The sequence below is a fragment of the Podarcis gaigeae genome (assembly GCF_964106915.1).
Source record: "Podarcis gaigeae genome assembly, chromosome: Z".
Classification (NCBI taxonomy): domain Eukaryota; kingdom Metazoa; phylum Chordata; class Lepidosauria; order Squamata; family Lacertidae; genus Podarcis; species Podarcis gaigeae.
Window position 1 is genome coordinate 47582040 of NC_139691.1, and position 19068 is coordinate 47601107.

At 46.2% G+C, this 19068-nt stretch overlaps 2 protein-coding genes across 7 annotated transcripts in view; one reads left to right on the forward strand and one right to left on the reverse strand.

Moving 5' to 3' along the window:
* Positions 1-5608, reverse strand: part of TEX11 (testis expressed 11) — a 47704-nt gene extending 42096 nt beyond the window's left edge. For 2 of the 5 annotated variants that reach the window (XM_083722785.1, XM_083722784.1), the window contains exons 1-3: positions 5485-5594; positions 3077-3131; positions 2167-2276 (exon numbers count right to left, since the gene is read on the reverse strand). In XM_083722785.1, coding sequence (XP_083578911.1) covers positions 2167-2276; positions 3077-3131; positions 5485-5502 — 183 coding nt within the window. In that variant the 5' untranslated portion in view covers positions 5503-5594. Of the gene's footprint in view, positions 1-2166; positions 2277-3076; positions 3134-5483 lie in introns of those variants that run through there. The other 3 variants (XM_083722788.1, XM_083722787.1, XM_083722786.1) reach the window with 2 other exon arrangements.
* A 92-nt stretch (positions 5609-5700) lies between these two features.
* On the forward strand, positions 5701-18554 carry LOC310837016 (nuclear cap-binding protein subunit 2-like). Of its 2 annotated transcripts, none has more exons than XM_083723144.1 (4): positions 5701-5912; positions 7482-7663; positions 9473-9599; positions 18377-18554. In XM_083723144.1, the coding sequence occupies exons 1-4, from the start codon at positions 5826-5828 to the stop codon at positions 18473-18475; spliced, it is 495 nt and encodes a 164-aa protein (XP_083579270.1). In that variant the 5' UTR covers positions 5701-5825; the 3' UTR covers positions 18476-18554. The 2 variants fall into 2 exon arrangements, with proteins under 2 accessions (XP_083579270.1, XP_083579269.1); XM_083723143.1 differs by having other exon boundaries at positions 5718-5912; positions 9461-9599.
* The last annotated feature ends 514 nt before the right edge of the window (positions 18555-19068 follow it).

Genomic DNA, 19068 nt, shown 5'->3' on the forward strand with positions numbered 1-19068 from the left:
ACTCTTTTATCTTACAGTGGTGGATGGTGCCCACTAGGACACAAGCTGCAGGCAGAAGACAAACAGCAGATGGAGCCAGAGCTAATGACAGAACAGACAACTTATTTCAATTTAGTCCCCATCCTCCTCCCTGCTTAGTTCTGCTAGGTTATCAATGGGATGGCGGAGGAGGAGGAAGCCGACAGCTGGCAGCCCTTGGACTGGTTGGAAGTAGGAAGCCAAGGTTGGCAGAGAGTGGACTGTGGTTGGTGGGGTGGTACCTCGTTTGCCCTAGGGAATGAGCCTCTGCTACAGCTTCCAACCACAGGCAAATACATTTTTAAAATTTATCCAGGCATTTTAACGACACATTGTTACGAGTTTGGAAAGGGAGTCAGTCTGGATGATACCCCCTGTGCCTTCTCTCATCATCTTTAACTGCTTTCTTTTAGCTTTAATTTTCTCCTCTTTCTTATTATCACCATCATCATTTAAATTTGTATATCACCCTATACCAGTGGTGTCCAAACTTTTTTCAAAGAGGGCCAGATGTGATGAAGTGAAGGGCCAACCAAAGTTGTTGAGCTTTTTTTTATGATTTTACCCTAAAGTGTTTTTTTTAAGGATTGTACTCTAGCAAATAAAGTGCCACAGGAGCCAGATTAAACTGACTGTCAGGCCCCCGAAATGGACTTTAGACATGCCTGTCCTGTGCCTACAGATCTCAGGGAAGTTCACATGTTTAAAATATGTTTATTTCTGTATACGGTACTTTTTTGTTGTTCTCTCAAGCTTTAATAAAAATTCAAATGCAAAAAAGATGCTTCCCGGTGCCCCCTCCAAACCTGTAGTGCTTTTTGTGCATGTGCCCGTTGGGGAGCAGCGCTAAATTGCCTAAGAGCCAGCTTGCCAAACCCATTCCTTTGCAAAGGAATTGGTTTTGACTGACTAGTTAAGAGCTACGATTAGCGTAACCAAAGAAGTCACTCTGTGCCCACAGAACAAATGGGCAAGGCTTCCTAGCTACTAGGAAAACAAAACCAAGCCTTTCCAGATATCCAAAGAACAATAGCCAGAGATGTGAGTCTGAGCTGAGCTGGAAGCTGTAGACACAAAGACATGCTTGATCTGTGCTTGACCCAAAGCTGCAACTAATGGAGAAGAAAGTTCTTTTGCAGTGTTAGTACTGTGACCCCTCCCCCCATCCTATGTAGAGGTTGCATATGTGAATAAAACCATATATGCTAAAGACACCAGTCTCTGCAGACCTTCATTCCAAGGATAATGAATGCTGGGGAAATGCCAGAACCCCTGGAATCTTTCTCTCTGGAGACTGGGGTGGCATGTAACAGTATTTTAGGTCTGTTTTAATGTTGTTGGTGTTTCTTCTGCTATCTGACTGTTTCTGGCCACAGCTGCATTTCCTAATACAGTGGTACCTCCGGTTACGAATGGGATCTGTTCCAGAGGCCTGGCTGTATCCCGAAAATTTCATAACTGGAGGACCGCTTCCGGGTTTGTCGCAGCCGTAACCTGAAGATTCTGAAACCTAGAGGTAACACAACATGAGGTTGTATTGCTCATTGTTTCAGGCTGCAATCATAAGCAACCCAATTAAAAGGTAAAGGTACCCCTGACCATTAGGTCCAGTCGTGACAGACTCCGGGGTTGCGGCGCTCATCTCGCTCTATGGGCCGATGGAGCCGGCGTTTGTCCGCAGACAGCTTCCGGGTCATGTGGCCAACATGACTAAGCTGCTTCTGGCGAACCAGAGCAGTGCACAGAAATGCAGTTTACCTTCCCGCCGGAGCGGTACCTATTTATCTACTTGCACTTTGACATACTTTTGAACTGCTAGGTTGGCAGGAGCTGGGACCCAGCAACGGGAGCTCACCCCGTCGCAGGGATTCGAACCGCCGACCTTCTGATCAGCAAGTCCTACGCTCTGTGGTTTAACCCACAGCGCCACCTGTACCTGAGAATAAGTCCCATTCAATTCAGTGGGACTTATTTTTGAGCAGGCCTTTAAAAGATTGTACTGTTCACTACTGAGTAAAAGCCGGTTATTAAAAATTTATCTAACAGTGAACATCAGTCTACACCCAAATACCAGTCAGATTTCTAGGAAGACAATTTCCCCCAACTTCCAGTCCAACTTGTTTTTAACAAAACTGTCTCTGTGTCTACCTTGACCTTCTGAATATTGGTAATGGATCCTTTAGTCACTGTCTCTGTCTTTCCGAGCAGAGTGTCTACATCCACTACAATCTCTTTTTTCATCAGTTCTTCAATTTGCTCTGAAAGAAAAATAACAAGTAAAATAAGATTACAGAGTAGACTGAAGGCAGCTAGCTTATTTTTTCTCCACATCACTCCAGCAACAAATAGGGCTTTCGAAGGGAAGCTGAACAGACAGATATGCTTTATGGAACCTCTATTCAGGGTTGGCATCATAGGCTGACATTGTCTGGCACCTGCCAAAGCCCACACCCCAGAGTGGGAGCCCCCTGGTTCTCCCCATCCTTGCTGTTCCTGCCTGTTTACCTGCATCCTCTGAGCATGCAAGCAAGAAGGCATAGGCAGCCTCCATATGTCCCTTGTCATGATAAAAATGTGCCTTGCATCTTTAAATATTATTTTAGTAAGCTGACAACCCTAACAAACATAAGCACTAGGACCAGCCTGTGTATTTGGTAACCTAGTGAGTTAATGCTTGTTAAGGACATTTGTGCTTATGACATATTCACGTATGCTTTTAAAAACATGCACTACACCCTTTTGCCCTTTTCGTTATTAAGTTACAGTAACCATGATGCCAAACTATGACAAGAACAACGAGAAGGCACAGCTGCCTTCACTTAACTTACCCTCTCCTTCCAAGCAGTGGTGTGGATTAGACTAAAATACAGAGTGCAACAGGGTGGCAGATGCAATCTGCTAAGGAAATCATCTGCAGAGGGGCAGACTGCTTCACTGAAATGAACAGCAGGAACGAAATAAAACAGCATGGAGGAAAGGGAAGCAATGGCTATTGCCCAGAGTATTTAACATTTTACCTGGACTGAAGATATTAGTTTTATGCAAATATTTTATATACCTTTTATTTCCATAACTGGGTCAATTATGTCCAATTCTTCCACGGAGAAAAACGGCTTTTTTAAAAGGGGGGAAGAGAAAAGAGAGAAGCATTTCAGTTTATATTCCTCAGTTATCCCTTCAGTTTATATTCCTCAGTTATCCCCATCTACAGATTCTATTGCATTCTTTCCTCCAGTGATTCACATTCACAACTATTACTAGATATGACTAGAAACCTGCAGTCCCAAAAATAAATAAAAATGGCTGGTTAGTTCCAAGTCAGACTGTATCCATCTTCCTTTCCCCTAAAACCTTATTCTCTGCCTACACCTCTCAGGTTCCTGATTCTCAGTCCCTAGCCTATTTTGCATTCTTTTAGCATTATTATTAATTTACATACCACCTTTTTCTTCCAAAGAACTCAAGGGGGGGGTGTGGTTCTCCTGCTCCCCATTTCAAAGTAGATTCACTGCACAAATATTAGGGCACTGATGCTATACATAAGGAGTGGGGTCCAATCACTTTAAGTGTGTAGGATTTTGGCCCCTGCAGTACAGTGGTACCTCAGGTTAAGTACTTAATTTGTTCCGGAGGTCCATTCTTAACCTGAAACTGTTCTTAAACTGAAGCATCACTTTAGCTAATGGGGCCTCCTGCTGCCGCTGCGCTGCCAGAGCACAATTTCTGTTCTCATCCTGAAGCAAAGTTCTTAACCTGAGGTACTATTTCTGGGTTAGAAGAGTCTGTAACCTGAAGCGTCTGTAACCCGAGGTACCACTGTATCAGGCTTGTGCTCAGTGCCCAGTAGCACGGAAGGCATTCCTAGATGATACTCTGTAACTAGGGAGTCCTTATTTCCTCCTTGTAATACACATGCTTTCCACAAGGAGCTCCCAAGAATCACATGACATACTGCGTGTTGTTCTCCCCCTCACCACTGTATTCCCACACCTCTGCGAGGCAGATTTGGCTGCAAAGTGTTGACTCGCCCAGGATAACTCACTATTAATGTGTGTTTGCCATCAGTGCTCTACCCAGTGAGCATCACAGCTGAATGAGGATGTTTTTAACTGGTATCTCCTTACTTTCACCCCAGCCCAGCAAACAGCACACCAAGCTGACTCTCTGGAGAGGGGGTCTAACAAATGCCTCAGAGCATGTGCAGTGTACATTTCCTTTCTGGAAAGTGTTTTTAAAGTGTTTTTTTCATCTTCATTATGAGTTGCCTGGAATTCTCCACATGTAGAAGGAATAAAAATGCTAAAGCATTAAGAAAGTGTGGGTTTTATAACAGGAAGATAGGAAGTAGCTGTGCTTCTTTGAAAGGGCTTCACTAAGTCTCCCCCTCCTTAGGAACAGCTGGGAAAAACAGCAGCGAAATTATTTATTTATTTATTTATTTATTTTTTAATGCATTAAATTTCACAGGATGAAATTACTGAAACTTTAGTTTGTTGACTGAAACTACTGTAGCACTGAGTTTGTGGGGGGGGGGGTTCCTGATACAGGGGCCAGTTTTCAATGGCTTGCTTTGCTTTGCATTTCTTCTCCCACCCATGCATTTTATATTTTATCATTACTATTTCTGAGGGGCCATTTTCAAGCCCTTGCTTTGCATTTTTCCTCCCACCCATAGATTTTAATTTTTATTGTTTGAGGGACCAGTTTGCAAGACCTTGCTTTTCAGTTCTCCCCCCACCCTGGCATTTTATATTTTTTAATTACTATTTCTAGGGGCCATTTTCAAGCCCTTGCTTTGCATTTTTCCTCCCACCCATAGATTTTAATTTTTATTGTTTGAGGGACCAGTTTGCAAGACCTTGCTTTTCAGTTCTCCCCCCACCCTGGCATTTTATATTTTTTTATTACTATTTCTAGGGGCCATTTTCAAGCCCTTGCTTTGCAGTTTTCCTCCCACCCAGTTTTTAATTTTTATAATTGTTTGAAGGGCCAGTTTGCAAGACCTTGCTTTGCAATTCTTCTCTTGCCCATGTACTTTATTTTATTTTTATTATGCCTGAGGAGCTAGTTTGCAAGCGCTTGCTTTGCAGTTTTCCTCCCACCCATGCATTATATATATATATTATTACTATTTCTAGGGGCCATTTTCAAGCCCTTTCTTTGCGGTTTTCCTCCCACCCATATTTTTTAATTTTTATTACTGTTTGAGGGGCCAGTTTGCAAGACCTTGCTTGGTAATTCTTCTCCTGCCCATGTACTTTATTTTATTTTTATTATGCCTGAGGAGCTAGTTTGCAAGCGTTGGCTTTGCAGTTCTTCTCCCACCCTCGAATTAATTCTTATTATTAACATTCTTCTTAATTATTCTTATTACGGCTGCGACGCCTGAGGGGCTTTTCGAGAGCAGAGGCGGCAGAGAAGGGCACGCGAACGAAAGGGCGCGGCCCCGCGGGAGGGCTACTGTACCTCCATGTCGAACTCCATGTCTGACTCCGCCGAAAAGCGACGCGCCCAGCACGCGGCAAGACACGCCTCCCCGCTCGCTCCCTTCCCGCCTTCATTTTATACTTTCTGCGCCACGTGCTTCCGGCGGGGGCGGGGGCGGGGGACCGGAAGAGAAGAGGAAGAAGGAGGAGGGGGTCGGGGAGAGGGAGAGAGAACTACACCGCCCGGCAGCCCTTGCGGCACGGCGGGCCCGCCCCCCTCTGCCATTGGCCGGCTTCTCTGCTGGGCGGCGAGGCGAGCAAGAGGGCTCCTCGAAAAACAAGGAAGGGTCTCTGGGCGCGACGGAGGAAGGGCGAGGAGAGATGTCGGGGCTGCTGAGCGCGACGCTGAGCGGCCTCAACAGCGACTCGTACTGCGAGTTCAGCACTTATCGGGACCAGCAGTTCAAGGTAGCGCCCGGGGCTCGCTCTGCACGCGCTCAGAGGCGCCCGTGCCCCGCGGGGGGTCCCTTCCGGGGGGGCACCCCGTCCAAGCCCCCCACCCCCTGCACGACGCGTGGCTGCAATGGGCGCAGAGCGCCGGGCTCCAACCGACGGGGCTATTCCAGTCTTGCCTGGAGCTTTTTCTCCCGCTCCTTTCAGTACCATAGACAACAGCACCAATATCCTCTTGGGATTTCTCTCATGGCTTGCTGTTGTTTCTTCCCTTTTTTCCCTCCTTAAAAAGCAACAACAAAAAACACGACCCCGTGTGCCTTTTTCTTTGTCCTCTGAAATCCACTGAGGGACGACGGTACGTACAGGGCCAGATTTAGATTTGATGAGGCCCTAAGTTACTGAAGGTAATGAGGCCCTTTATATGTCCAGCTGTCCTTATCGCTTTTTTGTGTTGAATATATGCTATATGGTAATTGATGGACCTAACTGGTATCTAAAGCCATTTGCACATAACAAAATATGCAGAATGTAGGCCCCCTATATATAGAGATGAGCAAACCGGTGATATTTTAGGGAGCAGGCTTTTTTTAAAAAAAAAAAATTATTAACAGGCCAATCACATCACATTATTCAAATCACATTAGTTCCAAATGATGCAGCCATATTTTAAATTTTGTTGAGGGTACCCATACAGCAAGCTCCGCACGAGTCCAAAATTCCGGATAACTCCAGGCATCACATATTTTACTGCTTTAATTAGACAGTTCTATCCAGTTCGATCCAGATAGTCCTTTATTACTTTCTTTCTCATCTTGTTGTTATCATATATTCCTTTCTTTGCGATCTCTATTGATTCTCACAAGCAGACTGAAAACTGGCATCTCTGTGTGGGTTTTGTACTCTTCAAAAACCATCTCGCTCAGGGACAGCCCTGTTCAACACTTCCATAAACAAAGTTAACCTTCGGTCTGTCCATTTTAGGGAGCCGGCTAGCAGGTGGAGCCCATTACTTACAGCATAGGAGCCTACACAACACAAAACACTGTTGCTGTATGTAGGTTTTATTTTATTTGTTTTTTATCTTACATTTTGGAAATGTACATCCAGGGGTTTTTCCCCCTTTAATTTTTTGGGGGGGCTCCAAGAGAGTGGGGCCCTGAGCTATAGCTTGTTTAGCTTATACGTAAATCCAGCACTGGGTATGTATGTATTTATTCCACTTATGGTTCCCACAAAGCACCCTGAAGCAATCAACAAAAAAAGCACATTTCGGATCTGGTACAAAGGCTGATATGCATCTCCACCTGAAAGGCTCGTTGGAAAAGGAAGCTGTCCAACAGACACCTTAGAGACAGTAGTGAATGTGTACTTTTAAAAATAACAATAGATACTCTGTAAACAAAATCCCTTCTTCCAGCTTTATCTTGCCCATTTAATGTTTAAGCCATTGCGTATGCACTGTGCTGCATCTTGGTTTTGCACAACTCTTAAAACCTGATGGTGCTAAGCAATGTAAAAAGGAATATGTGGGTTTTTAGGTGACATTATCTATGCTTCTCCCTTTTTCTTTTCCTTTCCCAGGGAAGTTGTTACCTGCAAGAAAAAACTCTGAAAAACTCCTGCACACTTTATGTGGGCAATCTCTCTTTCTACACCACAGAGGAACAAATTCATGAGCTCTTCCCTAAGTGTGGGGATGTGAAGCGCATAGTCATGGGGCTAGACAAAGTGAAGAAAACCCCCTGTGGCTTCTGCTTCGTGGAGTATCCTTACCTTCTATTAATTGAAGTAGACTGTGGGTGGTCTCACTAATGTTCTTAAGCATAATGGGGCATGAAGCAAGGTTGCGTTCTGGCCCCCACTTTTTAATTTTTATATTAATGACTCGGTGCCATATTTAGGAGCCAGTGCAGATGGGAGGTGCTGCATGTTTATCATCACCATCACCATCATTTATTTGTGTGCTCTCTTTCCATACTTAAAACCATGTTCTGTACTTGCAACACAAATTGATTTACCTAATTATCAAGAGCATAAATCGTTATAAACACTAAGGTGGGAAATGGGAAAAATAACAAATTTGAGCAATTTCCACATAAATGATAATATTAGAATCATAGTATCATAGAGTTGGAAGGGACCCAAGGGTCATCTAGTCCAACCCCCTGCAATGCAGGAATCTCAGCTAAAGCATCCATGACAAATGGCCATCCAACCTCTTGCTTAAAAACCTCCAAAAAAGGAGAGTCTGTTGGCTATTTGCAATTTAGTAGTGCAGCAGAGAGCTTGCTGGGGCGACCCTGCATAACAAGGAACTCAAAATAACTTTTAAAAGGTTTTAATAACAAAAACAAAAACTCCTTTTACATTAAAGATAACAACAAACATGACCCAACCCATCCCCAGGGTAATGGGAGAGCTGTTCCTTATATACTAACCCAATTGCTGACACAGCTTGATTAACACAACTCAGCAGCACCTGCTATGTTTCACAGCTGTAAGACTGGGTCTCGTTATTTGCCCTAGCCCTGGCCCTTAAAGGCATACACAACTTGTGAAACAATAATGAACCTTCACATTTTAAAGTGACTATTCAACAGAGTCGACCGCCTCTTATGGGAGTCCGTTCCACTGTAGTTGGAATCTCCTTTCTTGTAACTTGAAGGCATTGGTTTGAGTCCTACCTTCCAGAGCAGGAGAAAACAAGAATGTTCTCTCTTCCATGTGACAGCCTTTGAGATGTTAGAAGATGGCTATCATATCTCTGCAGTCTCCTCTTTTCCAGGCTAAACATACCATGCTCCTCATAAGGCTTTGTTTCCAGACCCTTGATAATCTTGGTTGCCCTCCTCTGCACATGTTCCTGCTTGTCAACATCCTTAAATTGTAGTGCCCAGAATGGGACACAGTATTCCAACTGTGGTCTGACTAAGGCAGAATAGAGTGCCCTTGATCTGGGCACTATAATTCTGTTGATGCAGTCTAGAATAGTATTAGCTTTTTTTGCTGCTGCATCACCCTGCTGACTCATGTTAAGCTTGTGGTCCACCAAGACTCCTAAATCCTTTGTCCCTATTGAAATTTATTTTGTTAGCTTGTACCCAGTTCTCCAATCTGTTAAGGTTATTTTGAATTCTTATATTAAAGATACAAATATTAATAGCAATAACAAAACTCTAAACAATACCCCATCTCAGAGACTGTTTGGCAGCCTCAGCTTTTGTAGCTGGAGTCATTCAGGGCCCTGTGCTTCCAAGCTAAGTGAGGAATGACAAGGAAGGCAAGAGAAGGTCTTCCAGGACTCATAGCCAGGCTGTTGGCTGTCCATCCCCGTCAGCAGTCTAGCTGCTGCATTCTACTCCATCTGGATTTCCTGGACCGCACCCTCAGGCAACTTCACATAGAGTGCATGGCATGGTTATTATGTTTACCTGCTAACTGAACTTGTGGAGGTTATGAGCTGTTTGATTTTCAGCTTGCCTGTTCTCCCCTTCATCGGCCTATAACCAGCTGGCATAAACCCTCTAGCAATATGAATTTTCTTTAAAGTAGCATTCCAGATACTACACGAGAGCAGAAGCAGAGCATTCCATGCGGTTCATCAATGGAACCCGTCTGGACGACCGCATCATTCGAACAGACTGGGATGCTGGGTTTAAGGAAGGGCGGCAGTATGGCCGTGGGAAAACAGGTGGCCAGGTAATGGTTGCTCATCCATTAGAGTGCTCTACCAATCTGGAATGAAGTGGCAGCTGCACACCAAAGCCCACCCCCCACACAGGGCTGCAGGAATACACAGTTATGGGTCTCATTTTATGGGAAGGCAAAGATTTTATCTTCTGTATTCCTGGAGCACAAAGGTGAAAAACACACTTTCCCCCACCTTAGTGCAGGACTTCCATTTCCTTGCAACTCACCAAAACTGCCATAGCTTTCTCCAGAAGCATTCCAAGTTCATTTCTTATTGTATCCACCAGCATTCCTTTAGCATCATAAAGACCAAATCATTTGTTGGGAGCAAAAGCAGGCTTCATCAGAGTTCTGTACAGCTCTAGCTTTACATATGTTCAATTAGCATTGATGGTGCTGCTGGAATCTTGCTGTTCTCTATCAAAAAGTGGCCTATCAGAGTTTTATTTGAGCTGGCCTACGACTGGTCTTACTCAAGCTTTAAAGGCTGCTCTGAGAATTTAGTGTTTGACCTGATTTCATCTGGATATGTGCTCTGCCCAGGGTTCCCACCCTACATTCTCAGGCTGGGGTTTGCTGGCTAAATGCCCTGCAAGAGCAAAGTCAAATTTCATTATAAAATCTTAAGAGTTGGAAAGGGACCCAAGGGTCATCTAGTCCAACCCCCCGCAATGCAGGAATCTCAGCTAAAACATCCATGACAGATGGTTATCCAACCTCTGCATAAAAACCTCCAAAGAAGGAGAGTCCACCACCTCTTGTGGGAGTCCGTTCCACTGCTAAACAGCTCTTTCTGTCAGAAGGGTTTTCTGAATGTTTAGTCAGAATCCCTTTTCTTGCAACTTGAAGCCATTGGTTCAAGTCCTACCATCCAGAGCAGGATAAAACAAGCATATTCCCTCCTCCATGTGACAGCCCTTAATATATTTGAAGATGCTATCAGATCTCCTCTCAGTCTCCTCTTTTCCAGTCTAAACAGACCCAGCTCCTTCAAGCTGTCCTCATAAGGTTTAGTTTCCAGACCCTTGATCATCTTGTTGTCCCTCCTCAGCACACGTTCCAGCTTGTCATCATTCTTCTTAAATTGTGGTGCCCAGAATTGGACATGGTATTCCAAGTGTGGTCTGACTAAGGCAGAATAGAGTGCTACTATTACTTCCCTTGATCTGGGGACTATACTTCTGTTGATGCAGCCTATCTTTTTTTTTGCTGCTACATCACTCTGTTGACTCATGTTAAGGTTGTGGTCCACCAGGACCCCTTGATCCTTTTCACATGTACTGCTAGTAAGCCAGGTGTCCCCCATCCTATATTTGTGCATCTGGTTCTTCCTGCCTAAATGCAGAACCTTACATTTGTCTCTGTAGAAATTCATTTTGTTAGCTTGCACCCAGTTCTCCAATCTGTTAAGGTCCTTTTCATTTCTGATTCTGTCTTCTGCGGCATTAGCTACCCCTCCCAGTTTGGTGTCATCTGCAAATTTGATAAGCATCCCCTCAATTCCTTTGTCCAAGTCATTTATAAAATTGTCAGTGAGCAATGGAGGAATTTGTCAGATCTTACACTCTTGGCAGAGCTTGAGTCCCAACAGGTATCAAGGAAGTTGAAGTCCTCCATGATTATTTTTTCATTCCTTTTTGAATGTTTGGTAATCTGCTCTAGTAAGGCATCGTCCAAGTCTTCAGTCTGGCTAGACACCCACAGTAAGGTCACTGTTGTTTCTCCCTCCTATAATTTTTACCCATATACTCCCAATCTGCTTTCCATGCTCCAGGTCATGGATTTCTTCACAAGTGTACCCATCCTTTATATACAATGCTGCTACTCCTCCTTTCCTGTTTGGTCTATTCCTTTTGAACAGATTATGCCCCTCAGTTCCTACATTCCAGTCATGAGTCTCATCCCACTAGGTTTCAGTAAAGGCTATCAGGCCATTATTGTTAGAAAGAGTCCTGTCAGAATGGACTTAAGACAAGACTTGGAGGCTGCAGACAAGGTGAGAAAAGCAAACTGAGTCTTCTAGGATAAATAGTTAACCCTGTGCTCTTCGGGAGAATCTCTAGGCGACCCAGCCGTGTTGGGCTATGAAGCAAAACCCACTAGTATCCCAATGTTCTTTTCCACCTAGAATACTGGCCACCATCAATCTGGTGGGCCTTGCCTCTGCTCTGGTCATATGAGGCCACTTATTTTTTTATATATATATAAAATATTTATTAAGATTTTCAAATACAAATGCATAAATAATAACATTATTTATATCATAGCATAATTTCATCACTTCTTTGGACTCCCTCGCGTCACCCGCTCTCACTTACATCGTTAAAAAAGGTTTTTCTAAGCAAATTACCATCTTGTTTACAATCTTATATCCGCTCATTTAAATAGAATCTAGCAGTTCTCCAAAAAATTTATATTTTCCTTAGTCTCACTTATCGTCAAATTCGGATCTAATTCAGTGGTAGGCAGTTATTTATGATCTAGCATCCTTCTTAACATTCAACCAAATTACAATATTTTTGTAGATAAATCTTAAATTTCTTCCAGTCTTCTTCAACCCTCTCTTCTCCCAGGTCTCGGATTCTGCCAGTCATCTCGGCCAGTTGCATATAGTCCATCAGCTGCATCTGCCAATCTTCCAGCGTGGGTAGATCTTGAGTTTTCCAACTCTTAGCGATGAGTATCCTTGCTGCCGTTGTTGCATACATAAAGAATGTTCGATCCTTCTTTAACACCTTCTGGCCGACAATGCCCAGAAGGAAGGCCTCTGGTTTCTTAGTGAAGGTATACTTAAACACCTTTTTCAACTCATTATATATCATTTCCCAGAAGGCCTTCACTTTAGGGCAGGTCCACCAGAGGTGAAAGAATGTTCCTTCATTTTCTTTACATTTCCAACATTTATTATCAGACGAATGGTATTGTCAGGGAACTGCCATCGGAGGGACAGGTGGTGGAGAGGCTCCAGGAGAATAGGAGAGACTCTACAGCAGAAGAAGGAACCAGTAGGGGGAGAGCAGGAGTTCCAGCGGAAAGGGAATCGGGGGAGAGGCTCTGGGATACTTCTAGTGAGAACAGTGAGGAGGTAACAAGAACCTCTTTAGCAACCCCCACCCCTCGCCGGAAGCTGTCACACAGAGAGTCCAGGAGGCGCATGTCCGTCAAACAACTTTTATGTTGGAGTAAGTTCCGTAGATGCCCACTGTCGGATTCTACCAGCGACTGACGGAGTCATGCTTTGGGGGGCTCCGTTAGTGCCTAGGTTTGGGTGACCAGCCAAACCCCAGAGGGATCAAGCTTTTACGCACAAGCAGCTCATTATCCCATCACAGCAATCCGACAGTCTTTGAAAGCAGCTTGTGCAAGCAGAGGGCATCATGAGCGAACCAGCCGGAACCGGAGGAGCTGGAGCTGGAGCAGGTCCAAGCCTGGAAGAAAGGTACAGGGCGTTGGAGGTCCAGCTCGCGCTGCAAACGGCGAGGCTCGAGGAGAGGAGGGCTCAAGATGCGGATAAGGGAAAAACCACCCCACTTGCCAGAAAGGTGCCTGGATTGGTGCAGAAATTTGGGGGGGATCCCAGGAACTATCAAGCCTTTAGGACAGAGATGCAATATGCTCTCAATTTACTGTTTGATGACTTCCCCGATGAGAACTCTAGAGTGGCGTACGTGATTGGCCATCTAGAGGGAGGGGCGAGGGACTGGATTAGGCCCCTGATGGCAGCCAATAATGAAATCTTAAAGGACACAATGAAATTTTTTCGCGCCATGGACTTGATGTTTTCCAGCGAGATTGAGCAAGGGGTGGTGCGCAGGCAGTTAATGGCGTGTAAACGGGAGCCGATCTGTACGTGAGTACTGGACTGAGTTCACCATGCTGATTCATAGACTGGGGTGGGACCTTGCGAGTGAACCTATTCAAATGCTGTTTGAAGAAGGGCTCTCTCCGTCAGTGAAAGATGAACTTTCCCGGGCGCCTAGGGCGGAGTCTATGGACCATCTGACTAAATCTGCGCTGTCCATAGGAGTGCGCCAGGAAGCCAGAGCTTTGGAAAAGCGGGAAGGAAAGGGGGAACGTTGGAAGGACTTCCGCATTCCGGAGATTCTGGAGCAGCCTTTCCCGCCAGCAGAGCCGATGGAACTTGGAACAGCGCGCGCGCGCGCAGTTTCAAACACCAGTGAGGGGCGGAAGAAGGAGGGAAAGAGCGCCAAGAGATGTTATGTCTGCCAACAGCCAGGTCACTTTGCCAGAGTCTGTCCGCAAAGGAAGGAATGGCAAGGGATGGCGGGAACTGTTGGGGGAAAGGAGGAAGAAGAAATCCAGGAGCAAGTAAAAGCCAACGCCTGGTTGCCAACATCAGGGCACAGCAGCCAGGCCAGGGAGTAGTGAATGTGCCCACGCCGGAACCTCCAAGACCAGCGCTTGTGATAGAGGTGTTGCTGGAACTGGCAAACGGACACCCACTAAAGATAAAAGCGCTATTGGATTCAGGTAGTTCCTGTAATTTCATGAGTAAGGAGTTTGCAGCTGAACACCAGATACAGACTATCCCATTAAGTAAGCCTTTGCAGGTTACCACGATTGATGGGAGGGAACTGTTGGGAGGAGAAGTGAGCCAACAGACTGTACCAATGATAATGAGGGTGGCACGACACACAGAACTGATAGCGTTTAACGTAGCCACCTTGGGAGGAGCTCCTATTATTTTGGGAATGAGCTGGCTGGCACTACACGATCCGCTAGTAGGCTGGCATCAGAGAGTGGTTTCCTTTGGATCAGCACATTGCCTAGAACACTGCAAGGAGGGAGAGGCTCAAGCAGGGGCCAGGGCCACTCTAGCAGGGATGGAAGTGATGGACAAGGGGAAGGTGCCACCACAATACTCTGACTTGATTGACGTCTTTAGCGAAAAGGAAGCAGATAAACTGCCCCCGCACAGACCCTTTGACTGTCAAATTAACTTACTCCCAGGAGCACAATTGCCAGTGGGCAAGCTGTATGCAATGTCAGACAGTGAGATGCAGGAGTGAAGGGAGTTCATTGACAAGAACCTCAAGCGAGGTTTCATCAGAGAGTCACGAGCGGTGGGGGGCAGCCCAGTGTTCTTTGTGGACAAAAAACACACGGGTAAACCCAGGCTTGTGTGTGATTTCAGGGGCCTAAATGCAGTGTCAGAACCAGTTACGTTCCCTATGCCTAGAATTGATGACATTCTGACACGTGTGAGAAAAGGGAAAATTTTTACCAAGCTGGACCTTAGAGGGGCATATAACCTGATACGTGTGAGAAAGGGGGATGAGTGGAAAACCACTATGTTCACCCCCTTGGGGGCCTTTGAGTACCTCGTTAAGCCCTTCGGTCTACAGGCGGGCTCGGCCTGTTTTCAATCATTCATGAATCACGTCCTGGGGCCATTGCTCTACAAGAACTGCGTAGCGTTCTTAGATGACGTCCTGGTATACTCAGAGAATGAGGAGCAGCATGTGCGAGATGTAAGAGAAGTACTGAGCAAACTGCGAGAAAATCGGCTGTGGGTGAAACTGGAGAAGTGTCAGTTTCATACCAGGGAGGTGGAATTCCTGGGGTACCGGTTGTCTGACAAGGGATTGGCCATGGATCCCAGCAAGGTTCAAGCGGTACTGGAATGGAAAACACCAAAGACCAAGAAGGACGTGCAAAGATTCCTGGGCTTCGGAAACTTCTATAGGAAGTTCATCAAAAACTTTGCCCATTTAACAGCGCCCATCACGGATTGTCTTAGCAGCAAGAAAAAATTTGTTTGGACGGAAGAAGCGCAGCGGGCGTTCGAACACTTAAAGCAGGCGTTTGCGTCGGAAGAGCAACTTTTGCACGTAGATCTACAACAACCAATGAGGGTGGAGACTGACGCGTCAGACCAAGCGGTGGGGGCCCTGCTTCTTCAGCCGGGAAAAGATACGTCCGAATGGAGACCGTGTGCGTTCTTCTCGCGGAAGTTGAACAAATCCGAGAGGAACTACACAGTATACGACCGAGAACTGCTCGCCATTCATGAAGCATTCCGGAGATGGCACCACTTGCTGATTGGGGCGCAGCACAAGGTTCAAGTCCGAACTGACCACAAAAATCTGGAATACTGGAGAACAGCACGAGTGCTGAACCAGAGACAAGTGAGATGGGCCCAGGAGTTCTCCAAATTCCACTTTGAGATTCGTTACGTGCCAGGCTCCGAGAACGTGAGGGCGGACGCTCTCTCCAGGAAACCTGAGTACTTAGAGGGGGAGGGAGCGCCTGAGGCAAGGCATGTAATCCCTGAAGACCGCTGGGTGTGTGGGGCGGCATTGGTGGGGCAGAGGGAACTGATAGAGGGTACTGAGAATGATGAATACGCCCAAGAGAAATTCAGAGAACTCAGGAGGACAGAGGAGAACACAGGGGGGTTTGAAGAAAAGAGCGGGGCGTTGTATTACAAAGGGGCACTGTACATACCAGATGGGGAACTGAGGGGCAGAGTACTCAAGCAGTTGCATGACAGCCCCACAGCGGGGCATTTTGGACAGCACAAAACCATGTGGTTGGTTACCAGAGAGTTTTGGTGGCCCAAGGTGAGGGAGGACCTACGGGAATATGTCAGGGGTTGTGACAGGTGCCAGCGAGCGAAAGGGGAGAGGGTGGCGCCAGCGGGGCTATTACAACCCTTACCCACACCAGAAAGGCCATGGGAGGCAGTATCCATAGATTTTATGATGGACCTGCCAAAATCCAAGGGCAAAACAGCTGTCATGGTGGTGGTAGATCTATTAACTAAGATGTGTCATTTTATAGCCTGTTCCCATGCGGTCACCGCGGAGGAAACCGCCAAGTTATTTGTAGAGCATATTTTCAGGTTGCATGGCGCCCCCTTGAGGGTGGTCAGCGACAGTGGGAAACAGTTTACGTCCAGGTTCTGGAGGAAACGTTTGAGCTTACTGCACGTGGAACTCAATTTCTCAACTGCCCGGCACCCAGAAACAAATGGGCAAGCGGAAAGGGCAAACAGGATTTTACAACAATACCTGAGGTGTTATGTAAAAGACAGAGAAAATGATTGGGTAGATAAGTTACCTCTGGCAGAATTTGCCTACAACAACGCGGAGAACGTGTCCACAGGGATGAGTCCTTTTCTGGCAAATTATGGGTGTCATCCCCGGGCATTTCCAGGAGAAGGAGGGGAGAGGTGGAGCGTGCCAGCGGCGGAACACTTTTTTGAAGAGATGGAAGCGATCCACCGTCAGCTTCAACTTAACTTAGAGAAAGCCAAGGAAGAATATAAGAAACAAGCAGACAGAAATAGGAGGGAAGGTGAAACTATAAGGGTGGGAAACCGGGTGTGGCTATCCACCCAAGGACTACCGTTCAAGGGAGGGAGTAAGAAATTGAGACCCAAAAGATTGGGACCCTTTGAGGTCATACAGCAGGTCAACCCAGTAACATTCAAACTCAGACTGCCCAGTCACATGAAATTGCACCCAGTATTTCACAGGTCATTACTGTCGCCGTACCGAGAGGGACGTGAGTGGGGGGAGCGTGAGAGAGAGGTCACCCAAACGCCCGTGATAGAAGAGAGAGAACGCGACATGAACGTGGCAGGAATCATTGATTCCAGGTGGAAGGGGAATCAGGTGGAATATCTGGTAGAATGGGAGGGGGAAGTTGAGTCGGAAAACACTTGGGTACCAGCAGAGTTAGTCAAGGACGAGGTTTTAATAGAAACATTTCATCAGCGTTTCCCAAAAAAACCGCAACCCGTGGCACGATTTAGAAGGGAACACTTTGGGACCACCGATGAGGAAGGGGAGTTTGAAGGGTTCCCAGAGTCAGGGGTGGGTGAGGAAGCCGACTCCGACGAAGAAGAGGAAGACGAGGAGAGAGACGGTACGCCGTGGTTAGAAGTGTTTGAATCCTCGGACGACGAGGAGAGTTCCTTCCGGGGCTTTCCGCCCTCACCGCCAGTGGGAGAGGAGGCGGGGGGGTGAAGGGGGCCCTGGGGGGGGGGAGGTGGATGTCAGGGAACTGCCATCGGAGGGACAGGTGGTGGAGAGGCTCCAGGAGAATAGGAGAGACTCTACAGCAGAAGAAGGAACCAGTAGGGGGAGAGCAGGAGTTCCAGCGGAAAGGGAATCGGGGGAGAGGCTCTGGGATACTTCTAGTGAGAACAGTGAGGAGGTAACAAGACCCCCTTTAGCAACCCCCACCCCTCGCCGGAAGCTGTCACGCAGAGAGTCCAGGAGGCGCATGTCCGTCAAACAACTTTTATGTTGGAGTAAGTTCCGTAGACGCCCACTGTCGGATTCTACCAGCGACTGACGGAGTCATGCTTTGGGGGCTCCGTTAGTGCCTAGGTTTGGGTGACCAGCCAAACCCCAGAGGGATCAAGCTTTTACGCACAAGCAGCTCATTATCCCATCACAGGTATATTTTGGCAAGTTTAACTGGGGTCATGTACCATCTATATATCATTTTCATTACATTTTCCTTCAGAGCATTACATGCAGTGAAGTTCAGCCCAGTGGTCCACAACCTTTCCCAGTCCTCAAACATAATATTATGCCCAATGTCCTGAGCCCACTTTATCATAGCCGATTTAACCATTTCGTCTTGTGTATTCCATTTTAACAGCAAGTTATACATTCTTGATAATACCTTAGTCGTATGAGGCCACTTAAAACACGCACAACCCCCATACCTTCTTGACATCAACATGCCCAGAATATTGGTCCTTGTATCTGCCTCTGTAAGACGTTTGCCTCATTTTTCTCCTCTTTCAGGTACGAGATGAGTACCGGACAGACTACAATGTGGGCAGAGGTGGCTTTGGCAAAATTGTTCAGCAGCAGAAGATGAAGCAGCAGACAGTGATCTACTAATGGCTTCTTGGATTGGGTAGATAATAATAATAATGAATTAAATAATAAATTAAATAAACCTGATCTCATGATATCTACAGTAGCCTGGAATGATATGACTGGAGTAGGAAAGGGAAGAGCCATTTCAGAGGTCCTGTCTTAATTAGCTTTTAAGACACATCTCCTTATAATGCGCTGGATTGCCATTTCTGCACGTACATGGCAGCTAAGAGGGACTGGGGAAAGTCTGGGTTTGTCTTTGGAGTAACCTTGGAGAATCATGGATCCATGATTCATAGGTCCATGGGTCCATGATTCTCAGGTCTATAAAAGGCCCCTTCCACATACCCAGTTCCATGCTCTGGACTTGCCCTCAGTTGCTGGTGATGTTGATGTACAAGGTTTGTTGAGGCTCCTGAGTTCTACTGGGCAGCTATCCTCATAAGATGCATTGAATTACTGGGAACAAAATAATTCCCTCCCATTTGTGAAAAAAGGGAGGGAGACCAAAGTGTGGCACATTATGGCCCAGCTTCTTCTCTTGTGCCATGAATTTCAATGCATCTACCTTATTTTCATCCCTGGTACATCTTCACCAAGAAGGCAGCATTCTA